We start from the raw sequence: 27,244 nt of genomic DNA on the forward strand, positions 1-27,244 counted from the left end.
AATTATTTTTCTCTTTTCACGCGTTACTATTATTCACTTTTTCTTGTTTTTTCACTGCCTTTTACCACGTGACCCTGACAAAAGAAAGAAAAAAGAGAAGCCCACAGCCACAATTGTTTTTCACCACCTTTTTCCACGTGATCCTGAAAAAAGAAAGAAAAAAGAGAAACCCACAGTCACAATTGTTGACTGTTTGAGTGGAATCACACTGCCACAATTGTTTTTCACCACCTTTTTCCATGTGACCCTGACAAAAGTAAGAAAAAGAAGAAACCACACTGCCACAATTGTTTTTCACCATCTTTTTCCATGTGACCCTGACAAAAGAAAGAAAAAGAAGAAACCCACAGTCACAATTGTGGACTGTTTGAGAGGAATCACACTGCCACAATTGTTTTTCACCATCTTTTTCCATGTGACCCTGACAAAAAAAAGAAAAATAAGAAACCCACAGCCACAATTGTTGACTGTTTGAGAGGAATCACACTGCCACAATTGTTTTTCACCACCTTTTACGACGTGATCCTGAAAAAAGAAAGAAAAAAGAGAAACCCACACACAGCCACAATTGTTGACTGTTTGAGTGGAATCACACAGCCACAATTGTTTTTCACCACCTTTTTCCACGTGATCCTGAAAAAAGAAAGAAAAAAGAGAAACCCACAGCCACAATTGTTGACTGTTTGAGTGGAATCACACAGCCACAATTGTTTTTCACCACCTTTTCCCATGTGACCCTGACAAAAGAAAGAGAAAGAAGAAGCCCACAGCCACAATTGTTGACTGTTTGAGTGGAATCACACAGCCACAATTGTTTTTCACCACCAGAAAGAAAAAGAAGAAACAGCCACAATTGTCTTTTACCACCTTTTCCCATGTGACCCTGACAAAAGAAAGAAAAAGAAGAAATCCACAGCCACAATTGTTAACTGTGTGAGTGCTGTTGAAGTGGGAATTGCTATTACATAATATTCGAGTATGGCATTGTCGAAAAATAGTGGTATTTGGCTGGAACGCGTGTCGTCCTTATCTTTGTTTTTTTCTCACTTGAAAGTACAACTTGTCTCTCAACCTCCGACACGTTCAATTAAATGGTTAGTACAATGTAAGAAATTTTTTTTTTTTTTTTTTGCTGAATACAATGTAAGAAAAATTTGATCAATTTCTTCATTGCTTTCTCACTTTATCTTTATTGCATGTAGAATCTGAATCATGCCGAGTAAGAAATCAGCACCTCAAATCAATTGACGTGTAGGACACTCTCGTGAGGAAACATTGTGAAAGAGGGATTCTGATCAAATTAATTGACGTGAAGTTTGAGATGTGGCTACTCAACAAAGAACAGCTCAAACAAGAGAAGAAAAGTCAAATACAACTTGTAAGTTGTACACAGCATCATGAATTGAAAGGGAAAATTATTATTAGGTAAAAGTATATAAAAATTTTGTAGTTTAATTCCTACGATTCGTTAAACTCCAAACTGAGTTTAACTTTTAAATGGAATACTTTAAATTTCATACTTTCACAAATATATATAAATCCAAATCTGGAGTTTTAAGTGTCCTATTTATGAAATATAGAAGTATGTGGTTTAAAATATGTCCAATTTAAAAGTGTAGGGGTTTAATGTGTTCCAAAAAAATTTTTTACATACTTTTCCTTAATATTAGTATTTTCTCATAAAATAGCCATTGGCTTTAATTGATTAGTAGAATTTTAATTGATAGGGTACTAGCATTCAACCTATGCCATTCAACAAAGAAGTAATATTGGCATTTAGGTATGATCATTAGTGTCTCTTTGAGCCAATACTTTGACATGCATATTATAGGTTTATAAAACAGATACCAACTTATTTAGGTTGAGAGTAAGATATTTGAATCCTATATATTTTGGACACTTCAAGAAATACCACCTTAGACAAGTTTGGTGTGGGATGTTCCATGTACTTTCATATCCAATTGAAGCCATGACTCATAACTCAGGTCATGAGTCAACAAATACCATCGATCAAGCTACGGTTCCCTTCAAAACTATCATTTCTAATTATTTATTTTATATTTTATTTAATTAAAATATCAATTTTTCTTATTTTTTTAATTATTTTTCCCTTTTCACACATAACTATTATTCACCTTTTTGTCCTTGAAAAACGTAAAGAAATAACAAAAAATTATCTAGCACAAGCTACTGACCAGTGTATTTGCATAAGCATTATAACAAAACCTTATTTTACATAACTGGTTCATAATATGATGTTGGTGATTTTTTAGATTCTTTAGGATTTATGTTATTTTCTATGAGCCTGTGCGAATGCTCTAATTGAACTCATGTATTTATTTAATTTTCTATTAAATTGATAGTAGGGTGGGGTAAATAAAACACATACCTTTTGCTATAAATAATAGAAAGTGTAATTTTTTTTCTTTATTAAAAGAATGATTAGAATATCTTCTAAATACTTACTGTTGCATCTAGAACCTCTATGCCCAACTTTCAAGGACTTTGTACTTGAAGATATACCACTTAGACTAATATATTCTATCAATGAGTATTAATTAAGTTATAAGACTTTTATAGAATTTATTAAAGAGAAATGTTACGTATATAATATTTTTACTACAAATCTTTAGTGGTTTATTATTACTGGTTGTAATTTAAACCCCTACTAAAATTACTTTTTTTTTTTACCACCAATAACAATTAGTAATAACTTGCGTATTAGAATTTATTGTAAAAATATTGTAAACATAATTTTCTCTTTATTATTAGAAAAGTTAGTGGAGGGTAAAAGAACTTACGATATTCAATGGTAAGAGACTCCCAACAATAATGGACAAGTTTGGTGTGGGTGCCCTGCAAGATGTTCCATTCATCATCATATCCAATTAAAGCCACAACTCAAGCCATGACTCAACAAATAGCTTCCACGAAGCTGAGGTTTCATTCCATTATTTCCGTACAAATTTGAAAATGACTTTTGCATGTAGAATCGTCCCTATCTTTGTTTCTTTCTCACTTGAACATCAATGAAAAATACAACTTGTCATCCCAACCTCCAACACTTTCAATTAAATGGCTAGTATCGTGTAAGAAAAATTGATCTAATTCTTCATTGCTTTCATACTTTATCTTCATTGCTTTCTCACTTTATCTTTATTGCATGTAGAGTCATACCGTGTAAGAAAAATTGATCAATTTCTTATTAAATTTAATGCACTGAGTGATTACCATTCTTTTTTTTTTTATTATTATAATTACTATTAAATAAATCAATAAGAAAGAGAGCTTGATGGGCCCAATCACTATTCTTTTTCAGTCCTAAAAGCTATCAGCCTTACAAAATTAGCCCATCTGACTTATAAAAGTAGCCTATGAGAAATAAAATTATTTCATGTAATTCCTTATATTTTTTTTCATATTAAGAATGAAATTTGTGACACTTTTACTTATTGCACCATTGATATGCATCTTTTGATGGACTAGCATATTGCATTGTATTAAAAAATTGGTTTTTATGATTTTTTTTTCATACTTAATTTGGTCTCCTATTCACATTTGCTCATGAAAAAATTTCTATCTATTTTAACCCAAAAAAAAAACTACTTTTTTTTTTTTAATTTACATATTCGCTTTTCGAAATATCTCGCATCAGATTATCTACTTTACACTATATTTCTTTAAGATATTAATTTTTCTTGATTTTTTGAGTAGTTTCTATTTCTTCACAAATAACAACCATTATCTACTTTCTTCCTTCATCCTTGACATACGTAAAGAAAGAGTAAAAAGCTAAATACAATATGAATAGTGCTAGTGTAAATTTATATGAATATTGTAGCAACAATGTGTTTTTACACAAGTTTGCATAGTCTGATGTGAGTGAATTTTGGACTTGGTTGGCTAAAATGTGATAAATTTTCTATTATATAAGCACTAATGCGAGTGCTTTTAGACTCTAAATCCTGGTTTCATCTCTACATGAGAGTGACACATGATATCTTACTATTGTTGGTTCAATGAAGTTTGTATCCAAATTTTGTCCTATGACTAACATTATATGTGGATGATTTTATTAATCGCCATGTAGTGAGTTGAAATAATTTTCTTTCAAACTAATTGAAGGTAAATTTTTTTTCTTTACTATTTTGGGTGTTATATGCCTTTTTTTGGAGATAAAATATGTTTTGAAGTTATGGCATGAGACTTTATCTATTGTCTTGAGATTTTTTGAAGACTACTCACATAACCATTATAGACCCATGCGATGCATGAAAATATATAATTATTTTGTGATAATGGTATAATGTCTAATTTGTTCTCTAAAATTTGTTGAAGAAAATTTGTTCCCTCTAAAAATGAAAGAGTTTCTATAAGTATTTTCCATTGCTTTATTTCTACAAATATAACATTCTATTATTTTATATTTGGGTGTGTTTGATTGATTTTTTTTAAAGGTGGTCCATATTCTTTTAACTACTATTATAGTGCATTACGTTTTCCTAATTTGTTTTTTTTGTAGAACTAAACTTTCTAAGTTTCAAATATATTATACAAATTTCTTCTTCTCTTAAAGAGATTATCATGTGTGAGGCCAGAGAATTTGTGACCCAGACCCACTTTGCATCAGGGCCCAAGGCCCGAGCTGAGGAGGGACATTGCCGAGAACATACAACAAAAGTCCAAATGACCTAGAGATATAGCAGAGGACGATTCTGTCCTTGGCATCCCAAAGTGCTCCTAGAAGAAAGGGCGAGTATGGTATAGAAGTGGTGCATGGAAAAGCTGAACACCTCCGCATTGATGGGGAAAGGACCCTTGAACAATGTGGCGACAAAAGACAAGGGAAAGGCTACCATTACTGCAATTAAGCACTCCGCACCTGACAGAGCAATACTTTTCAGCTTTTACAACCACTCCCAACCACTTTGGGTATGGGCTGATAGGACAAGTATCAGCCTCAGAAAGTTGAACCTACACGTGGACGTTGGAGGGAGGATAAAGGCTAGTATAAAAAGGAGAGAGAAGCAATCAAAGAAGGGGGGACTAGGACAAGGGCCAAGAACTAGAGCCTCCCAGGCCGTGCGGAAGGGAAAACCTTCTTTGGTAAGCGCGGTTCACCCTTATGCGATTACCATGAACATCATGACTAATCACTGTCCAGTGACCAAAACCTAGCCTTTTAGCCCACGCTTTACAAATTTATTGTTTGTGCCTTTAATATATGAACTCAATACCAGTTTGGGATCGTTACAAATTGAGTCCTTACATCATGATAATCAAAACTCACCACAAAATTATAATATTATCTTAACCAAAATTAAAATTAAACTAAAGGCATTAAAGATAGACAATATAAAAATTTATTACTCACACAATTTATAGGTACATTTAAATATATAGCCATGTATATTTTATTTGAATATAAACTCAAAACTCCACTTTCAAAATAACTAAATATTAATCCAAACTAAAATCAACATAAATTATAAGAGGGAAGGAGGGGAGTTGTGATGGAGACTTTAAAAATACAACACAAAACATATCAACACATAGTAGAATTATAAATAATAAATAAATAAAATTTTATCAACTTGAGGGTTAAGTCTATAATTAGTAAAATACGGTATGCATATATTATGGTAAACATACAAACGGGTATAATTTGGTATCTTTCAATAAAAGTGTGTTTCAAAAATTCAGCATAAAAATACGAAAATGGAAAAATAAATAATACGTGTGTAGTATGGGAATTAAACATTTATTTTTTAAAAGTTTGTGTAAAAAATATGAAAATATTTATCATATAAATACTGTATATATATATATATATATATATATATATACACACACACTTAGTTACTCACTTACCATTATTATTGCGGTGTACTAGTGAGGGGATGAAGCATGGCAATAGATTGTGGTAGTTTTTGTGTTTAACTTTTTGTGAGTTTCACAATTTAATAAATAAATAAAGAGTAATGTTAAATACACAAATAATTTTATAGCATTTTTACAAACTGTTGATGTGAGATTGTGATAAATTTTTATGAGTTCTCATCTGAGCCCGTTATTAATATCATATTTTTACTTACTAATAACTATTTATCACATTAACAATTTGTAAAAAATTTTACAAAAATAATTTGTGACATTAGTATTTTTCTTTAATAAAATAAAGAATAATTTTCACAATAATTTGAAAATTAAAAATTAAGTGTCAAGCTATTAATAATAAATAAAAAAATGAAATAAGTTATGAACTCTAAATAAAAATTAGTAATAATTTACCACTTTTTGGTGGAAAGGCAGAACAAAACTGAATCGCATAATAATTTATCGCTTAAACTTTATTGTAAAATTGTTATAAAAATATTGTTTATTGTAGCGTTGTTTAAAAATTATAAGTTAAAGCTGATCCTTTGTGTTTGACTTTGAGGGCATTACGTTTCATTTAAGATTATTTTAATCTTTTATATGTGTAGTTTGTCACTTTCAGTCTAGGTTTGCGTTAATTTTGTTTAACTTTTATATATGTTCGTATTTTACAGACCCTTTTTAACGTTTTCCAACTTACATGCGAAGTATACTTTTACGTACAAGAAGTTTGTAAGTGTAAGACACGGTTATATACTAAGAAACAATAAAAATTCTGCAAAAAAAAAAAAAGAAATTGAGAGAGAGAGTAAGTACTCACTTTTTTTTTTTTTTTTTTTTTAAGCTCAAGGACAGAACTAAAAAGCTACAGGGAAAAAGATGTTTGCATGCGTTGTCAAAAAAAAAAAAAAAAGATTCCCACTTTTTCTCTTTGTGGAAAATTGCAGAACGAATAGAACACCGGCAGTGGAAAATTGCAGAACGTGTCGTGTAGGACACCTCGGTGGAAAATTGCAAAAGGAAGATTCCAACAACGCAACACTAAGGCCTATTTGGTGGAAGAGTTAAAGTAATATTGTTAGGATATTTTTAATATATATATAAATAAAAAATTATGTAAAAAAATATGTAATATTATTTAAAATATGAAAAGAGAAGTTTGAAGTAACTATCCGAACACCCTTAGAGTGCGTTTGGATTGGGCGTTTTTTGCCCAATCCTGCGTTTGCCTTTTTTTTTTTTTTCACGCGTTTTGGGGCGTTTTGGTTGTTGCGGCTACTGTTTATGCACTGTTCAATGAACAGTAGCCGCAAACTTTGACTTTTCAAATTTTTTTGACCAATCACAGCACATCGTGTACTGTTCATGGACTCACAAATTTCACTTTTCAGCAACTTTTTCATTAAAAATGGGTCCCACGATACTATTCACACATTTAAAAATTATTTCGCTACAGTGTTTTTCAGTTTTCAGTTTCAGTTTTCAGTTTTCAGCTGTATCCAAACGGATCCTTAGTCATCAGTCAACTGACACTCTATAGCCACTATATTATTATTATTAAAAAAAAAAGTCACTAACTTTTGAATAGAATATATATATGTTGTGAAAAGGAGCCACTATCAGTCATCCATTCTTATTTCATATTGCAGTGAGGACTACTTCTCTTTTTCCCTATCAATTCCATATTTCCAGTTTGATTTTTCCTCTCTGAGATTCAATTCTAGTACACTTGTTGTAAATCATCCTTCCTTTGTCAATTTCCCAATCAAACGTATGTACCCAAAACCTTTCAAATTTAGTGCCCTCAACTCATCCGTGAACCTTCGCTCGAATTGCAAGCTTTCATTCATCTCTTATCATTCCTGTTAATTTCATCACATCTTTGATCTTTCTTACCTTCTGCCCTTCTTTTTTCATCTTCTCAATCTTCAGTTAATAGATCATATCAATGGTTATCTTGACTGAGGAAGGAGCTTCTTCTTCTTCTTCTTCTTCTTCTTCTTCTTCTACCCACCGATGGAAGTATGATGTCTTCTTGAGTTTTCGAGGTGAAGACACTCGTAATAATTTTACAAGCCATTTATATAAGGCTTTGTGTAACCAAGGTTTTGACACTTTTATCGATGATGACCTTCCGAGGGGAGAAGAAATTTCAATGAAACTTGTTGAAGCCATTGAATCATCAATGATTTTGATTGTTATATTCTCTAAAAATTTTGCATCTTCTACTTGGTGCTTGAATGAACTCGTCAAGATTTTTGAGTGTAAGAGTAATGGCCAATTGATTTTTCCAATTTTTTACAAGGTGAGCCCATCAGAAATACGTAAACAAGATGGAGAGTTTGGGATTGCACTAGCTGAACATGAAGAAAAATGCAAAGATGATATAGAAAAGGTTCAGAGGTGGAGGACAACTTTAACTGAAGCAGCTAATTTGTCTGGATTTCCTTACAATGATAGGTAAGTATTTAATTAAAGACTATTTTGGTGTGCTTTTATTAATTACAAACTTTTAGTGTTTTTCTATTTATAAATTATGTCATCATTGCTGACATTAAATATGGGAATGGTGGTGGGGCAAGAGGGTAGGGACGATAAAGATGAAAGGGAAGGCTTTTTATTTATTTTTAATAAATTATTTTATTTTTAAAACTGGGTTGATGCCAAGTATCTTAATCAATAAATTATTGGTGTGTTCTTTAAAGAGGATTGAATAATTTCTATATATTCTAAATACTAAGATAGATAAGCTATAAAGGTTAATAGTAGAATTAGAATAATTTTAACTTGTATAATGTTATCAATTATGACAACTGTGTTGTTATATTGGTTATAAGCTTTTAATGATTTTGTTATGACGGCTAATAAATAACGAAAGCATTGTTTCTATCATATTTTATTAGTTTTTGAGAAAGTATAATTATTATCACATGCACCTTCCTTTCTTGCCGAACTTTGGCGTTTGCATTTACCATTCTCGACCCATTAACCTATTGTTTGTATATAGTTTATTTGACTAAAAATCAAAAACTAAAAGTATTATAGTAAAATAATTTTTAAATATGTAAATAATGCCGTGAAACTCATTTTTAATATTTTTTTGAATAAAGTAGTTGTGAGTCTTATGAACAATGCATGAATAGTGTACTTTGTCTTTTACATAGTAAATCCATTTGTCTTTTGCACAATAAATCCATGTACATGAACAGTATAATTACTGTTCATAAGCACTAAAAAAAATGAAAAAAAGAAAAAAAAAAAAAAAAGAAATGTGACACTCAAAATGGAGACGCGCAACCAGCCCAATCCAAACGGGCATTAAACTCAAAGTACACTTCCTTTCAGCACCAGAAATTAGTCATCACTTTTATGTATCATCTTTTACGATTTTTCTATGTATCACACACTTCTTCAATATAAGAAGGGTCGTGTTAACGAGTACTTTACGGTGTCAGTTAATATCCAGTTTTTTTGCAGTCTTTTACATAGTTTTATGTGTTTTTTTATCAGATGTGTGTCAACTTTATAAGAAAAGAGAAAAATGAATAAAGAGACCAAAATATCCTTTCTCACGTCTCTCACCAAGTTAGGCCTAGTCAAGCACTCAAGCGTCTCACACAGGAAAATTTGAAAACTTTGAAAACTCATGCGTCTTTCACAGGAAAACAACACCAAACATCTTAAAGAAAAGAAAAAACTAAAATCACAATCCTCTCACAGGAAACAACTAACATAAAAAAATAAAAACAAAAAAAACTAAAATCACAATCCTCAGGAAACAACCAGCATTAGTAGATCCAAAAAAAAAACCCATCTCACAAGAAACATTTAACATCAATACATCCAAAAAAAAACCATTTCACCGAAAAACAACCAACATCAGTACATAAAAAAAAAAAAAAAAAAAAAAAAATCCATAAGAACATATGGGAGAACATAAATTTTTTTTGAGGGAGACGAACTGGGTTGATGGAGGGGAAATCAAGGAGGAGACGAACTAAGTTAGAAAAGAAAGCTGTGAAAAAAAAAATAAAAATAGAAGACAAGGAAGTTCAGCCAAGAGTTTCATATGGGAGAAAATTTTAAAAGATGAGAAAGGAGAAGCAGGGAGAAGCAGAAAGAATGGGTAAGTGTAAGTGTAAGGGTGAAACAAAACGTGTGGTTGAGAAAAAAAGGAGAAGTAAAAATAAATAAATAAAAGTAAAAGGTGGCTTGATGGAATACGTGTCTATCATGGAAGGAACATTACAAAATAAAAATTACAAATTGTATTACAATACAATAAATTGTCACAAAATTTTTATGTTGTCAAATCTTTCATACGTGAAAATAAGATAACAAAATATTAGATTGAGATTGACTACAACTAAAAAAAATATGTTGTAAAAATATTGTCACATTTTATTATTAAATAGTTATGTCATCAATAAATTTTTTAAATTCTAAATTTTTGTAGTTTAAAATTATGCATTTTATTTCCTCAAAAAAAATTATGCATAATAAAATATACGTTTTTGTGGTTTTTGTACTATTTACACAATATTTTCATAATAATTTCATAATAAAATCTACGCAATAAGTTGATATTAGTTCTTATTTGGATCTATTCGTGACATTAATATTTTTTTATCTACCAATAATGAAAAAAAAAAAAAAAACTAATGAAAAAAAGATAGGAAGATCAATTAAGAAATTAAAAGACGAAAAAAGAAGACGAAGATTTGTAACCAAACAAATAAGGAAGGATAAGTGAAAAAACAGTTTAAAACAAGAGTTTTAAACTAAAATTGTCATCCATTGGTGCTATATTAAAACAAGATTTTAAAATATAAACATCATATTCTATGATAAATGAAATATAAATTTATAAATAAAATAAAATTATAATACCTTCTTCTTATTTGGATCTACTAGTGACATTAATATTTTTTATCTACCAATAATGAAAAAAAAAAAAAACTAATGAAAAAAAGATAGGAAGATCAATTAAGAAATTAAAAGAAAAAAGAAGACGAAGATTTGTAACCAAACAAATAAGGAAGGATAAGTGAAACAAGAGTTTAAAACATGAGTTTAAAACTAAAATTGTCATCCATTGGTGCTATATTAAAACAAGATTTTAAAATATAAACATCATATTCTATGATAAATGAAATATAAATTTATAAATAAAATAAAATTATAATATCTTCTTGAACGGGTTCATTTAAGTCAAAACAATATTTTGGAGTAAAGTAGTGACTTTCACTTGCAACTACATTCTCATCCATTGATGCTATAATACATGTATTAGAAATAAAAATTAACATCATATTAATTTTGGTGCTATATAAAAACAAGAGTTTAAAAATATTCTATGATAAATGAAATGTAAATCACAACTAAAATAAAATTACAATACCTTCATGAAGTGGTTCATTTAAATTAAAGCAATCTTTTGTAATTACATCCTCATCCATTAGTACTACAATATACATGTATCAAAAATAAAAATTAAAAACATATTAATTTTAACCTATTTTTTAAAAATAACTATGAATCAACAAAAATACAATAGTGGTACCTTGTTTAATTATTCCTTAATCTTTTATTGACATTTTTTCATCTCTTCTTCTCTTTGATATGGGTAAAGTAAAAGAAAGTGAATGGTAAAATATTGATAAAATAAGATTTGGTAGGAAATAAAAAGTAAAAAAGAGAGAAATGTGTTAAAAGGGCAATTTTGTCCAAAGAAAAAAGAGCCCTCAACCAATTCCAGCCGTGTTCCATATTAAAAGGGCAAATTTGTCCAACTGTTCCTTACAAGTCATGTCATGCTTTTTCTCTAATTTACTCAATTTTTTTATTTATGTGGGACCCACTAAGGAGAGCCTGAGTTAACAAGCACCCATCTCACAAGAATACCATTTTTTTATATATTAACAATTGAAAATTAAACAGATAAAATAATCAACCATCATATTATACGTACTAAGCAAAAATTTCTTCCATTAAACTTCTTTTGTTTAAAATTAATAAATCTACCTTTTTGCCACATCTACTCTTATGTCCTATGATCATATCCTAATTACATCTTCTTTCAAGCCATTCCACCGCATCAGTGAACTTCACGTTGTGGTAGTAACATAGTGCACGAGTAACACACTTTAGACTCTTCATTGCATATCTTGCAAAGGGTGTTAGACAAAATATGTGGTGTAAGGTCCCAAATAAATTGGAAGATTAAATTGTATGATATTTGATTAGATTTATAGTTATTGTACCTAATAATAGGTAATACTCTATTGTCATTCGGTAACTAAATTGAAAAATCAATTGGTTAAAACCCAGAAGTGCAGGTATATCAGTATATGGTCTATAATTACTTGATCATGTAACTGTTTTATAATTTACTATTGGAAGCTCAATAAATATCATGCTCAGAAAATATTTTTCATCCTGGGATTTAATAAGAAATAAAAAAAATAATAATGAAGCGAATAAACAAATCAATATGGAGAATTAACTATTAAGGTCATTTTCTTTCTCTTCTAAAGAAAAACGTCTTTTGCCTAAAAATTAAGCTATTCAGACCTTTTAGTAGTTTGCTTGTAATTAAGGGGTGACAGCCATTAATCAATGTAAGCAGTAAAAAAAAGACGTTATATGGGCACTGAAAATTCCATCAATATGACGAGAAATTATTAGGTTCACCAAAAGGACTATTGACATAGTCATTCTTAACCTTCCAACCAATAAAATACTGTTATTTATGCAAATGTGACATTATTTGATAATTTTTATTTTTTATTCCTTGTACTGATTAGGAAGTTCACACATATATTTGCATAAATGATATCATCTCATTGGTAAGGAAGACTACATCAACAATCCTCCTAGTGTAAATAATAATTTCTCCAATATGACACCCCTCTTCAAATTGCTTTTAGTTTTACCTTTTAATGACCTTTTTATTTTTAAGACGGCCTATTATTAATTGCCTTAATGAATACAAAATTTAAAAGGAGTATACCATTATTTACAAATTACAATTATCTTTCCTATAATATAATTACAGGAAGCCTTATGCATTTATGGTGAATTGGTTGAGTTTTTCTGTGCTTTAGTACAGACTACCAGTCTTCCTTTTCTTTAAATTCACTTCCATTACGGTTCACTTTCTCTTCCTCAACTAAACTATTGTTATCACTACAAATAAAAAAATAAAAAATAAAACAAAACTGATGCCCACAAATCCCCAACCCAGAGATGCCTTTTATACCTCTTCATCTTATCCACCACTAATTATGTTGTTTCCATCCCAATTTTCAATTTGTTACAACCTTATCTCTTTTTTTCTCTCACACATCGATTTTTCATTTAAGCTTTTCAATGTTGTATCTACCCATGAACATTCTAAATACAATCCACAACAAATCATTTTGGTTTGGTATTGATTGTTCTACACAAAATTATAATCACCATTTTGAGAGGACATGGAATTTTGAAGTTAAGTCGGCAATATGATGATCTAATCTTTTTTTTATTTTTTTTCTTTTGGTCTTTTTTCTTTTTCTTTTTTGAATTCTTACATCCAGAATTTGTAAGTTGTTTCTGTTGTTTTCTTTTTCTAATTTTCCAATGTATTGACTTGTGTAGTTGTTAACTAACTTTTGATTGTTAGAGCTGCTTTATTTGGCCATCATTGTTGTTTAATTTCCCATTGTTAACTGACTTAGATTTGATTAAAAAAAAATGCTTGGGTGTTTCTTTTTATTTTTAACAAAATGGTGGATTTATAAATATGTGTAGAGCAATAATGATATCATAGTAGTCTCAAAATCTTTTGTGTTACAACTTGCAATTTGTTATTGTTGCATCCCAGTCTCAAAACCCTCCATCAGATTTCTTGCTTCTCTTAGCTTTCTTGGTAAGCTTTTAAATACTTTCTTTGCTTAGCTGATCATTGGGAAAATTAAAAGTCATGAAAAGAACAAGACAAATATAATATACTCTGTAGCATTAGTATCTCGTTATGGATTACCATTATTCAAGGAATGTGTTAGTAATGGTAGATGAAGTTGAGCATTTCTCTTCTACTCATAAAGTTCGATTGTTAGTTTCAATTTAATCTATGATGTTCCAAAGTTCGGTTTTGATGAAGAATAAGCCACCATGAGCGCCTTACTGCATATAACCTTTTGTGCCCTCTAAAAAGATACCTCTAGGTTATGCAATTGGGTTTTGGATGGATTCTATAGTAGGAAGCTAGGGGGCTGTTTGGATTGCAAATTTTGATAACTCAATTCTCTGTTTCTATAACTCATAACTCAAAAATGGTGGGATCCATAGCAAAAAGGTTGTTTGGCAAACGATAACTCTGTTTCTATAACTCTGTTTCCTTCACTTAATTTTCTGATTTTTGAGTTATGAGTTATGAAAACTGAAAACACGTTTTGGTTGTTTTCAGTTTTCATAACTCATAACTCAATGACATTTCCGTAAATAAACACACATGGAGGGACCTACAGTCACAACTTTTGACCACCTTTTGACCTTTTTTTTTTTTTTTTTTTAAGCTTCGGTGATTTTGGGTACTGGAGAAAAAAGAAAAAAAAGAAAAAAAGAGAAAAAGCTGCACTGACTGAGAAGTATGGGTCCACAAATAGTGTAAAAAATATTGAGTGATGGAAATTGGATGATGATGCCAAACGGGTGTGAAAAATTGAGTGATGAATGATGAGTGATGAGTGATGAGTGATGAAAATTGAGTGATCAAAAAAGTGAAGCCAAATAGCCCCTAAATTTCCTTCTTGTTTAGCCATATATTTCATAGTTTTGCTTCCCTGCACTAGCTTTGACGGGTTATAATCACTTAAAAAAGAAGTTTAATTGGTTAGCATAAGCTCCTATAATGGGTATTTGATAGTCCCTGACAAAGAAACTACGGCGATATACTTAGCTTAAGATCCTAAAATGCATATTTGGTAGTCACCGATAAAGTAGTGATTTTCGGTACAATTGCTTAAATATTTGCATATAAGTATTTTATGATATTCTTTAGTGTTATTTGGATTGTTGTATATCTTTTATGGACTATATCTTCTTAGGAGCTTGAACTAAATACAAAAATGGAAAACAAATCAACTTATTTTGGCTGTAAAATCTGCTATATAAATATCAATTTGTTATTATAAATATTAGAATTATTTTATTTTCCTTTGGGGTGTACGAGATAGATGCAATCCAAGCAATTATGCATGCAAATTTGGAATATAAATCCTCTATGTAACTTCTTCTTCCTTTTTTTTTTTTTTTTTTTTCCCCTGTTCAATCAATCACAACTGGCAATGTATTTAATTGACTTTCCTTATGGAATACACAAAGTTAAAAATGAAAAAAATAAAAATAAATAACACATAGCAATTCAAACAGATAGAGGATTTGTATTCGTAATATAGAATATAATTTCATATGACATTTGAATGTATAAATTTAAAAAAAGTTTTTCTGTGCGTCGCATTGGCTAATCACTAGTATCATATATAATAGATGGAGGAAGTTACAAAAGATGATATGTGTCATTATTTTATGCATTGTCAAAGAAACACGTGTCACTATTATGTGTATACACCAATTGTAGGGACCCCAATTTTATATTATGTATTATGTATAGATAGATAGATGCTAGAAATAGAATAATTTTAATTCATATGATGTTATATATTTAGACAACTTATCTCTCAAAAAATAAAAATAATTCTAACAACTCTTCTTCTTTCATTAGTTAGAAACTTTTAAATGGTTTTGTGACCACTAAATGTCCAAATTTGAAAGTATACTGAAAAAAATAATTTATTTACCATATATTCTACTATTAAATTGTAGAAATAAAATAATTTAATGTTAATGTTACAATTCAAGAGTTTCTCCCATTTAATTTTTAGAAAATTTTTTACAAAATTTCCTAATCTCATTTTGTTCAAGTATTAGAAATGAGTTTCCAGTAAGTGGGTCTCCTCAATCCTCATCACTAAAAGGGAGTTTCTATCCAAACATTTGCTAAAAGCCTAGATCTAATTTTCTAGCCAAAAGGAGAATACTAATGTGCTAAAATTAATGATAGTTCCTAATCTTTTGAATTTCAAGGTCATTTAATTTAAATAGCAATAAGTTAATTGCAATGCACAAAACTAGACATATTGAATTTAGTTCATCTTCATATTTATATTTACAACTAATCCAACTCATTATGTCTTTCTTATGCTCTATGCTTTGCAGCTGCGTTGAATCTGAAGCCGAGTTAATTGAAAGAGTTATAAAAGAGATATCAAGTACTAAATTAAATCTTGTGCCATTATTTGTTGCTAAACATCCAGTTGGAATAGATATTCGAGCGGAGGCCATAGAATTACTTTTAGATATGGAGTCAAATGATGTTTGCATGGTAGGAATTTGGGGTCTTGGGGGAATAGGTAAGACTACAATCTCAAAAGCCGTTTATAATAGAATTGCTCACCATTTTGAAGGAAGCTATTTTTTAGAGAATGTTAGAGAAAAGTCAAAAAGTGGTGATGTAATCCAACTACAAAAGGAACTTCTTTTGATGATCTTACCAAATAGATATTTGGAGGTGCACAATGTATCTCAAGGCATCAATTTGATAAAGAAAAGACTTCGTAGTAAAAAAATTCTTTTAATTCTTGATGATGTGAGCGACTCAACAGAGGTAGATAATTTGCTTGGAGAATATAACTGGTTTGCTCCTGGAAGTAGAGTTATTATAACATCAAGAAACCAACAAGTACTAGCCAGTTTGGGAATCGGTCATCGTCGAATACACAAGGTTGAAGAATTGAGGCAATGTGAAGCTCGTGAACTTTTCATCAAACATGCCTTCCAAACAATTAAATATGAGGAAGATTATTCAGAACTTGCAAACAAGATTATACTTTATGCCAATGGCCTACCATTAGCTTTACAAATAATTGGTTCTCATTTGTGTGGAAAAAATATACAAGATTGGAAAAATGCATTAGAAAAGTATGAAACCATTCCACCTCAAAATATTCAAGAAAAACTCAAAATAAGTTATGATGGATTGGAAGAAACTGAAAAGGTTATTTTTCTTGATATTGCATGTTTTTTTAAGGGTTACAAAAAGGATGTTGTTTTAAACATATTACGGTCTTGCGATTTATGTCCAGACGATGGTATTGGAAGACTTATTGACAAGTGTCTTGTAACGTTGGAACATGGCTATTTGTTGTCAATGCATGACTTGCTGCAACGAATGGGTAGAGAAATCGTTCGACAAGAATCAGAAGAGATTGAAAGACGCAGTAGGATATGGCGTTATAAGGATGCTCATAAGTTACTAACTAGAAATATGGTATGCGTCCTTTGCTTCTCCATTTCTATATATTTCTTTAATGGATTTTCCCTTTACAATATTGAACAAAATATAATTTTCTCAATATATGTTTTGTTTAAAGTTTCAAAATCTTTAAACTTTTGTTGAATTCTATCATGAAGTGTGACTAATTATTTGTCCTAAGCAGGGATCAAAAAGAATTCGAGGTATAATGTTGTGCTCACCTAAACCAATAGAGGTTGCATTGAATGCTAATGTTTTCAAGAGGATGAAAAATCTCAAATTTCTTATAGGCAATGTACATATTGTTGAAGATCTTGAATATCTCCCAGATGAGTTAAGGTTTCTTGAATGGCGTAAATTTCCTTTGTCCTTATCTTCCAAATGTTGTGCCCCGGAAGAACTTGTTGCAATCAACCTGTCTAAGTCTAACATTATATTGGAGAAGGCATTCAAGCAGGTATAAGTATTAGTATTTATAAATTTTAATTTCTTTAAATGTTATTTTTAAAAGTTGTTGAAGATAAATTTTGTTTTTGTTTTTTGACTTTTATTTTTTTTAAATTTTTCACAGGGGTTCCAGTATGAAAATTTGAAAATGATCAGTCTAGTATCTTGTGAATTCATTACAAACTTACCTGACTTGTGCTGCCCAAACTTAGAGATTTTGGAGATTAAATATTGTAAAAATTTAATTGAGGTTGACAAGTCGATTGGATTTCATGAGAAGCTTAAAGAATGGAATCTCTATGGCTGTCCACAACTTCAAATTCTTCCAAGTACGCTCATGTTGAAATCTCTTGAATCCTTTGAACTATGTCGTTGCAGAAGGCTTGAGAAGTTCCCCGATATTCACCCAGAAATGAATTGTCTAAAGTATTTGGATTTGTTTGGTTGTGGTTTTAGAGAATTGCCTTCATCACTGTTGTATCTGACTGGACTTAACCCGTTAGGCCTAGGTGTCAGTAAGCTCACGAATTTTTTAGTTGGGGCCAATAACTTTAATAACTTTTCGGGACCTACTGGGTTTTTGTGCTTGACGACACTGAATCTTAGGGGTTCTCCTAGAATTGGAGTTGAATTAGATTCTTGGCTGCAACCCGATTACTTCCCAGTATTGGAACGGCTGGATCTAAGTTCTACTGGTATTGTTACCATCCCAGCAAGTATTTTTATGTTTACTACATTAGAATATCTTGACATTCAAGATTGCAAAAAGCTTCGGGAAATTCCGATTCTTCCACAGTCTATGAGACAAGTGTGTGCAACGAATTGCGATCGGCTGGATGCACGATCATCATTCTTCTTATTGATTCATGTATATCTCTCTCTCTTTCTCTCTGAAGTAAGTTATAAAGAAACAACTTATTTTTAACTTCAATTTTTTTGCAGTTTCGACTAGTTCTACAATTTCTAGCTAAAGCCGCAACATGCTTTGGTTCCGAACGGCCTCAAATTGGGACGCTTCATCATCTTGAACTACCAATAACTGAGATTCCAGAGTGGTTGAAATTCAACCATCATCAGAGTGTTGGAAATTCCGTATCATTCTTGGTCGGTCCCAAATTTTCAAATTTGTTTGTTTGTATTGCTATTCCATCGAAGGATTTGGACAACGATATAGTATCCATGTGTGAAGTTGACTTTTTTATCAATGGTATAAGACAATTCCAAGTGTGGAACTGGTGGGCGAAAGGTAATTATGACCACGTATGGTTAACTTATGGGAAAGTGAATATATCAAATACATCCGAAGAGAATCGCATTGTGGTTGAGTTTAAAGGTCAAAATATTCCCCTACATAGGATGAGGATTTATGCAGCATGCATCTGTTGTCCTCAGAAACCCATATTTCTTGTTTTCAACAATGGGGAAGAAGATCCAGGTTGGCTTTTTTCCCGTCCGGGTGAACCTGGAGATGATGACTCTGCTGGCCAAAGTGGAACCAATGACCCATATTGTGGTGAACTTGAAGATGATGATGTTGTTGAGAAAGGAGGCAATGATAGCCCATATTATGGCGAACCTGGTGATGATGGCGTTGCTGAGTATGGTGGAAGTCATGGCACATCTAGGCAAGGTGAATACGATGGCCCATACTATGGTGAATCCGGAGATAATGACGCTGCGGGGCAAGACGGAACCGATGAAACATTTTATGGTGAACCTGAAAATGATGATGATGCTGTGCAAGGTGGAAACGATGACCAATATTATGGTGAACTTGAAGATGATGATACCAATGCTCCAGACCCCCGTTTTGATGATTCTAGTGTGCGGCGGCTTAAATTTGCGTCCATCGATTATAGAGACAAAGATGACAAAGGCATTGATCAAACAGGTGATATGTTTCTGCCTCAAAGAATGCCTCGCAATGATCAAGTGCGGTACTTTGGAGAGAAGGTTTGACTCTTTCTATTTCTTTAAATTTAAAGCCTTATTCATGGGATTGTTGCTTAAGTATGTTTGTGTTTCAAGTAAATACAAGAAGCATTTAATTTCTTTTTATTCATCATATTTGTCTGCTTGTAAGATTTTCTAAACTTCAATTTTACCAAATAATGAGTATGCTTGCAGGCTCTTCGATATTGAAATTCAGGGCAAGCACACAACTGCTCGATGAAATGCTTCTTCAGGAAATTGAACCTGCTTGCTTAGCTAACCAATACTACTCATCGAGCCAATTGTTAAGGTTTTGTTTTTAATTTCTACAAAAATATTTCTATTTGGTTACATATTTACTTATGCTTTTCCTCATTTTAATATACATTTCTCCTGGTAACTAGTTCAATGCATCCTTGTCCAATGTCATTTATCTTTCAATAAATTTATGAACAATCTAAGTAATAAGCTATGGCCCCACAAGCCTTTTCTTCTGCAGAACCTGCCTTGAAAGTGGGGCTCACTTCTTCATGTTATTCATATTTAATTGGTCGAGGTTGAGGAATTATTTAAGCACATTTATTTGCTTGTTTCTTTCTTTGTTAATTAGGAATATTTGAAAATGATGATGTCAACACCACAACCTTGTCAGTGTTGAGATAACAACTGTACCTACTGATAAAACATCTTTATCCCTTAAGTTTTTGTGCTTAAAAGTGTGTCTCTAAAGCTTTAAATTAAATTCTCGAAGTAGTTTCGAGTCATGCTGTTGGCATTGGAAAACAAGACAATTAGTAACTGATCAATTCAAAACCTTATTTTCTGATCAATTTGTTTTGGACTCGAATTTTTGAAGTTCACAAAGCAATTTCATTCGAACTTTTGAAGCAAACAGGGTCTAAACTCTCTCTCTATCTTAGCTTGCAATCTCATTTTCTCATCTATATTATGTGATTGTTAAAGCTTGGTGCTGTTGATTTTTTTTTTTTTTTTTTTTCCAATTTTAGAATCTCTATATTTGGCCGAGAATCTAAAAGTGCTCGGAGGATTTTGAATTCTGTGGTTTTTATTTGAATTTTCGCTTGAATAGAGTACTGAATTTGAAATGCTATGCCAAAATAGGATGTGAGAAGAATAGGTTGGTGAAAATTAGGGCTTACATGTTATCTATTCTATGAGCAATCCACGGAATTGTAAACCTGCTGTAATTTGATTTTTTGGTGAGAATCCCATGTCCTTGGCTAAATCTTATTGGTGTAGAATTTATTGTTTATTGTATATGTTTAATGGGTGATATGTGATCAAGTTAAGAAATCTAGTTGTGACATCCAAAATTTCAGCCCTTAGGCTGTAAAATGCTTCTAAATTTACATCAGTCAAGTGCCAAACCACAGAGTGGTATAACAGGGTTGAAACTTAATGCTGATCTTGGAAGGTTTGTAAGAGATAAGAATCCAAATAATTATATATATCCTTCCAATATTTTCTTTTTCATTTGGCTTAGTGTCTACCTGTCGTTTTATGGATTACAGCTTTTGTCATGATTATGGTTCTTTGAATTCTGTTGAAATTCAGTAGTGAAGAATTGAAGATGTCCACCCAATTTCCTTGTTCAAGATTGTCTAATGTCAATCTCAACAAACCTGAATGTCATATAGTCACGGTCCTGCCTTTTTTCATTCCTGCTCGTGTGCATGTGATGGACATCTACCTAGTTTAAGGGAACTCGTCAATTTTATGTTAGAAGGACTATAAAACTTTTTCAGTACTTTGGACCACCTGCAAGCATGCACTTGCCACTAGTTTAGGAGGTGAAAAGGTCGCGTAGGCTGGGGTGTGGTTGGGGAAGGTTCAGTTTTGAATCTTGCTTTGCAAATAAAAAACAAGTATAACTAGTATGTGGCTCTTTAATCTTCTAAATTACCAATACTTTGAATGATTCAATTATTATTGTTTAACAACTGAGAACTAGATCAAGTTTATAGTTCTCTTTACCTTTGTCTTGTGTGTTGGTTATTTTATGAATTTTTTGTGCTATATATCTATGTTTTGTGAGTTCTTGCAGAAAATCCAGAGTAAATTTAGAAACAAATACTGTTTGCTAATAACATAACAAAAAGGCATCTTTTGTTTTGCACATAATGTCTAGTTGAAAAGTGACTAATATAACAATTGTGGTTAAGGAGAAGTGGCCTATATATATGGCCTTCAAATGACCGAGTGAGCTCAGTTCTTGATCATTATATTTATATTCTTGAGGGCAGTAAATCTGCTTTAGTTAATTCTCAAGGAAAGGATTTGTTGATTAAATACTTTCTTGCTGATGGGGCCTTTGTGTCTTGATTTTTGTTAGTTAAGGCATTGACTGTTGATGGTGGAATGGAACATCCTGATTGTTGTTGCATGTTTGAGTTACCTAATTAGTTCTTCGTTGAGTTGGGACTTGGGACTGAGATTTTCTATGCTTTTTAAAGCTTAATTAAAGAGAGATTGTGTTTCAGCCAAATTCATTGGATAAAACTAAATAGTGTATCTACCTTCTTACTGACTATCCCATTTTCATGCTTCCATGTTTGAAATTTTTATGAATTTTATCTACAATAAACTGGACATGGTGCTTCAACCAGGCTTCCAAGATAGTTTTTCTACTGATCTTTTGACTTTCGTGCACCATAGGTGAAACCAAGTGACCCTGATGTTGTCCATTTGCTTGGAGAAGTCAAATACGAATTCAACGGTATGTGATTTACAGGTTGTCAGTTGTATGCATCTATGAGGATTATTCTTAAATCAAAATTGGTCAGGATGCATATATAAAATTTGATGTCCATCCCGGCATCTTATTTGATTATTTGAAGGATGTCGTTCTTTTATCAAAATATACTTTGATAGATTAGTCTCTTTGTGACAATTGTATGTGACGCAGGACAATCAGAACAAAATTGAAACAACAATAAAATAAAGGGATATGACCTAAGAGTCAGCACCTAGGCCTGGCTTAGAGTCAGCACCAAGTGAGAAAATCACTAGGAGTCAGTACCTAGAGTAGACCTGAAGTTAGTACCAGACCAAAGAAAGACCAAATGGCAATTTTTTTCATTCATCAAAATATCAACTATCTTCTCAAAGAGTAAAATATGTTGCTTATAAAGGATTATTAAACCCTAGTTCTAATTGGCTAGGAAACTCTAGTTGCCTTATTACGAAAATAACCTTGCTTCCAAATTAAAATATTAATAGCCTAATAAACTACTAGGACCTAAAACATAAAAATACAATTGAATTGCAAACATAAATAATACTAAATAAAAATCTTCTTGCGTCCCCCGCATCAGTATGTTTACTTATTTAGTATCTTGCTTTTATTTGATGTATTTGTTATTAGGGGTGTAGGTTATGAAATAATTGCATGGTGGATTTGCATGGGATAATATTTATTTTTAAAATGTCTTGTTGAGTTGTTTGTTAAGGTCCTAATCTATATAAGGTTTCTGAGTGTCTGATTCGAGATAGCCAAGTCTCCAATAGAAGAAGAATTTAAGAGGTTGAGAAGAGAAACTAGAAGAAGATGGAAAAGAACTAACTTCAGTCTTATTGCTTGCCAATCTTTCATACATGTACCATTCCTATATATCCCCCTGATCTAGCTCACAAGTTGGTTCTAACTAATGAACTACCTTAACAGTATATTTACAATTAACATGTGCGTAGTACAATAGCTCAAACTTTCTTATTCACTATATATTATTGTTTTACTCCTGGTTAAGCCAATCTGGAAAGCAATGCTAAGCTAGATAATGTGGCAATCCTGACCCTGTCCGTGTTTTCCCTCGACCTCCTTAAAGCATTACTATCTTTCCTTCAAAAAATTCCTCTTCTTCTCTTGTTTTATCTTAAATTTTGCAATTATATTAAATAATTAATAAATGTACTCTTCTCTTTCAATCTGTGCAACTTTCAATTGCTTCAATCAAAACCAAAAGTATCAGCTCCACCAATCCAATCTTCCCCTACTGGTTATTACAGTATTACTAACTAGTATCATATTGATGTTTTCAGAGAGAAAAATGATGGAGAAAGAGATAAAGAGGTAAGCACTAATTCAATAAAGGTGGCAAGGAAAAGTCCTAGGAAAGGCCATGATGCAAATGAACTAGCTACTGTAGTTTTAACTAATATTCAATTAATCGGATAGAATTCTTGTAGTCCCACCAGCATTGCGTTAAAACCATATACATGTATGCATAATTTAAATATACATATATGCAGTAGGCCCATAGCACTACTCTTTGGAGAATTAGACAATATCACTGAGCTATTGTGATTACAAACTGACCATTAGACAATAACACAAAGCCTGCTAAAATTGGATGTAGAAAAAAATTGGTGTCATTTTCATAAGAAGAACTCTATTATGTATCATGATGGATTAGTGTGGTTGACACAAGTTGTTTATGATGCAGGGCTGTCATGCTTCATTCTTGTTAGATAGCTGTGGAAGCATATTCTTATGAGAAGAGGTCAAATCCTAACCAGAATTCAAAACAACTAAATTACTCTCAGTCAATATTCAATTCTGAACAAATTTTCAATCTGATATGATGTAATTGGTTATAGGTTTTTTTTTTTTTTTTTTTGGATTCTGTTTATCCAGCTTGCGAAGGAATTCTACCTATGGCTAGAAGCAGAAACAATGGAGCTATTGCAAGAGAACAGTCGGCTAAAAGTGCTAGAAAGAATGGAGCAATTACAAGATAAGAGTCTTCTGGAAGTTCTAGAAACAATGGAGCTATTGCAAGGGAAGAGTTTGCTAGAAGTACTAAAAATTATGGAGCTATTCCAAGAGAAGAGTCGGTTGGAACTGCTAGAAATTATGGAGCAATTACAAGAGAAGAGTCTGGAACAAGTGAAAGTGGTGTCTCATGAGTTGGTAACTAAAAAAATACATTTTTTTAATTAAAATTCTTAGTTTCTTTTCAATCGCTATAATTTCCATTCTAATATTTGCAACCATATATAGTTGACATGTGTCTATCAATTTTTTTTGGCTACACAGGAAATAAGAAAGAGCGATGGGCTACACGGAATCTAAATCTAACAAAACTTTTTACAAAGGAAAGGTTCCCAATCATATGGCAAAAGGGAAGACTAGTAGGGAAATACTCTACAGTATTCAAATTGGAGTGTACTGCCCTTGTTAGACAAATTAGTATGGTACCTTTACAAGTCAAAGATTGGAGAGAGGTGCCTTATCAAAACAAAATAAAGCCATTTGATTATATATTGGTGTGTTATATAAAAGTACTTTGAAATAAAAGTTTACTTTATAATGAACAAATGTAATCATTATTAGTTTTCATTTTTTAGAATAACTTCATTGTTGAGGGTCAAGAGACTCTTGTTTGGTGGCAAATGAATAGGTCATACAAAAATTACCAAAGTTCCTTGAAGAAAAAATGGTTTGAGCCATACAAGGAGGATCCTGAGGAGGCATTAGAAATTTTTCCACCTATCATGGCAGATTATGATTGGAACTATCTTGTGAATTTATGGAGCAACAAGGACTGGAAGGTACTACTACATATGGAAATTATTATCTTGTGAAATTTAATAGAGAATTAAAAATATTTTTTAATCATGTATCTTTATTGTAAATGCATGTTTTTGAATGTAGGAAATGTGTGATAAAAACAAGTCTGGTCATTCCAAAAACTTTATCGTTCACAATATTGGATAAAAAAGTCTCCAACCACAAAGTGAAGAAGAGGTTTGTATACATCATTGAAACTTAATTTTTTTCAAGATAAAATATTGTTGCATAGTTATTTATGGTGCTTGACATTTTATGTAATGTCTATACTTTGTGTTGTTTAAATGATAGGCATTTTATGGAATGTCTATGCTTTGTGTTGTTTAAATGATAGAGTGAGAAAACTCGAGAAGATCCTAGCCGACTTCAATTATTTGAGATCACACATATGAGGTCTAATGGACAAGCTGCAAATGAAACTACATTGGAGGCATTGGTATGAAAATTCCTAAAAATACTTGTATAACTTGTTTTTAAGATTTATTTTTATATGCCATTAGAAAATGTATTTTTTATGTATTTTTAGCAAATGTGGTATAAAATTATAAATGCTCTTTTAATGCAGATGAAATTTAAGAGACTTACTACTGAAGTGGGTGAAGGGTCTTTGCAAATGTTTGGAGATGAAATGTTTGTAGAGGTATTTGGACTGAACATCTTGGTCGTGTTTGTGGTTAAGGAGATGGTGTTAGTCCTACAATATTATGGGGTTCCTCTTCATCTACTATTCGTGACCTTCAAATGCAATTGAATGAATCTGAGGAAAGACATAAAGAGAATGCTGCTAACCTTTTGAGGCAGTTGAAAGAATCTGTGGAATGAAGCAAGGAGAATGATGCTACACTTATAAGGAATTGAAAGAATCTAAGGAACACCGCAAGGAGAGTGACGCTAATGTACAACTCTTGAAAGCACAAGTTCATTGGGTTAAGAGTTTGCTAGCACAAGTACTCAAAAACATGGCCCCATTTGAGCTAGCTCAATTTGATAGTTCTTTCTAACGTTACCAATCAGGTTAGTTTGTTAATCATTTAGCATTCATAAATTTATTCATTTGCTGTTGAATTTGATGATGATACTAGAATTGTAAATTGATTGGTCCATGAAAGAATCATCCTTAAATTGTGTTGGAAATCTCTATCAAAAAGCATGTATTATTGGTGTTTGGTCTGTCTGAACTCTAAATTTCAATTTTTTACCTTCAAGCCTTGACCTTTTGATCTAGACAATTAATAAAATTTAGGTAGCTTCTCACTTAAGTATTACCCAATTTTATGTGATTTGCAGGCCGCCCTTGATGTACACAACAGTGTAATATCTACAATGAAACCTGGGGCAAAATAGATGGATATGCACTTGTTAGAGTGGATGTATGTGTTTTATGGAGTAAGGAAAATACGGGAGGAGGGATGGGCTGTCCTCTATGGGGAAGTACAAGAAAGGATGCATCATTGTTTTTTCAATGATACTAGCTTTTGCCATGGGCCTAGCCGTCTTGTTGGGAAGTAGCACTTCTCCATATATCTGTTACTATCTATTACTTTAGGATAATTGATGGAGCACAATGGTTTTCAATTTTTTTTTCTTTTAATTAGTTATTTTGAAGATTTGGAACTATATGAATACTTGAAAATTAGATTGATGTTTTAGTTTTTATATGAGAACTAGTCGTAGACCCACGCGATGTGTGGGAATATATTGTTACTTAATATATTGTTACTTTGAAATTCTGGTACAATGTATAATATGTTCTATCTAAAACTCAAAAAATTTCTAAAATTATTTTTCATTTATCCATCTTTACATATATATCATTTTAATATTTTAGGTGTGTTTGATTGATTTTTTTTTTTTTTTTTTTTGAGGTGGTTCATATTTTTCTAAATTATATTATGGTACGTTCTATTTTCCTTTTTTTGCTTACAACTAAATTCTTTAAGTTTTTTACTTAAATTTTTTTTTTTTAAGTTTCAAATATATTATTCAAATTTCTTATTCTTTAAATAAGATATCATGATAATCAAAACTCAGCACAAAATTAC

The 27,244-nt window shown here is 31.4% G+C and overlaps 1 protein-coding gene across 4 annotated transcripts; it reads left to right on the plus strand.

The window, feature by feature from the left end:
* The first annotated feature begins 7,488 nt into the window (after nt 1-7,488).
* On the plus strand, nt 7,489-26,144 carry LOC115987957 (TMV resistance protein N-like). 4 transcript variants are annotated; one of them, XM_031111571.1, is made up of 14 exons: nt 7,489-8,337; nt 16,138-17,248; nt 17,418-17,690; nt 17,805-18,548; nt 18,623-19,633; nt 19,808-19,922; nt 22,289-22,349; nt 23,672-23,702; nt 24,076-24,132; nt 24,267-24,542; nt 24,669-25,183; nt 25,287-25,379; nt 25,494-25,638; nt 25,768-26,144. In XM_031111571.1, the coding sequence occupies exons 1-6, from the start codon at nt 7,826-7,828 to the stop codon at nt 19,820-19,822; spliced, it is 3,666 nt and encodes a 1,221-aa protein (XP_030967431.1). In that variant the 5' UTR covers nt 7,489-7,825; the 3' UTR covers nt 19,823-19,922; nt 22,289-22,349; nt 23,672-23,702; nt 24,076-24,132; nt 24,267-24,542; nt 24,669-25,183; nt 25,287-25,379; nt 25,494-25,638; nt 25,768-26,144. The 4 variants fall into 4 exon arrangements, with proteins under 4 accessions (XP_030967431.1, XP_030967432.1, XP_030967430.1 ...); XM_031111572.1 differs by lacking the exon at nt 23,672-23,702 and having other exon boundaries at nt 24,669-24,898; nt 25,033-25,183; XM_031111570.1 differs by lacking the exon at nt 23,672-23,702.
* Nucleotides 26,145-27,244: the final 1,100 nt, after the last annotated feature.

Source organism: Quercus lobata, chromosome 4 (assembly GCF_001633185.2).
Source record: "Quercus lobata isolate SW786 chromosome 4, ValleyOak3.0 Primary Assembly, whole genome shotgun sequence".
NCBI lineage: Eukaryota > Viridiplantae > Streptophyta > Magnoliopsida > Fagales > Fagaceae > Quercus > Quercus lobata.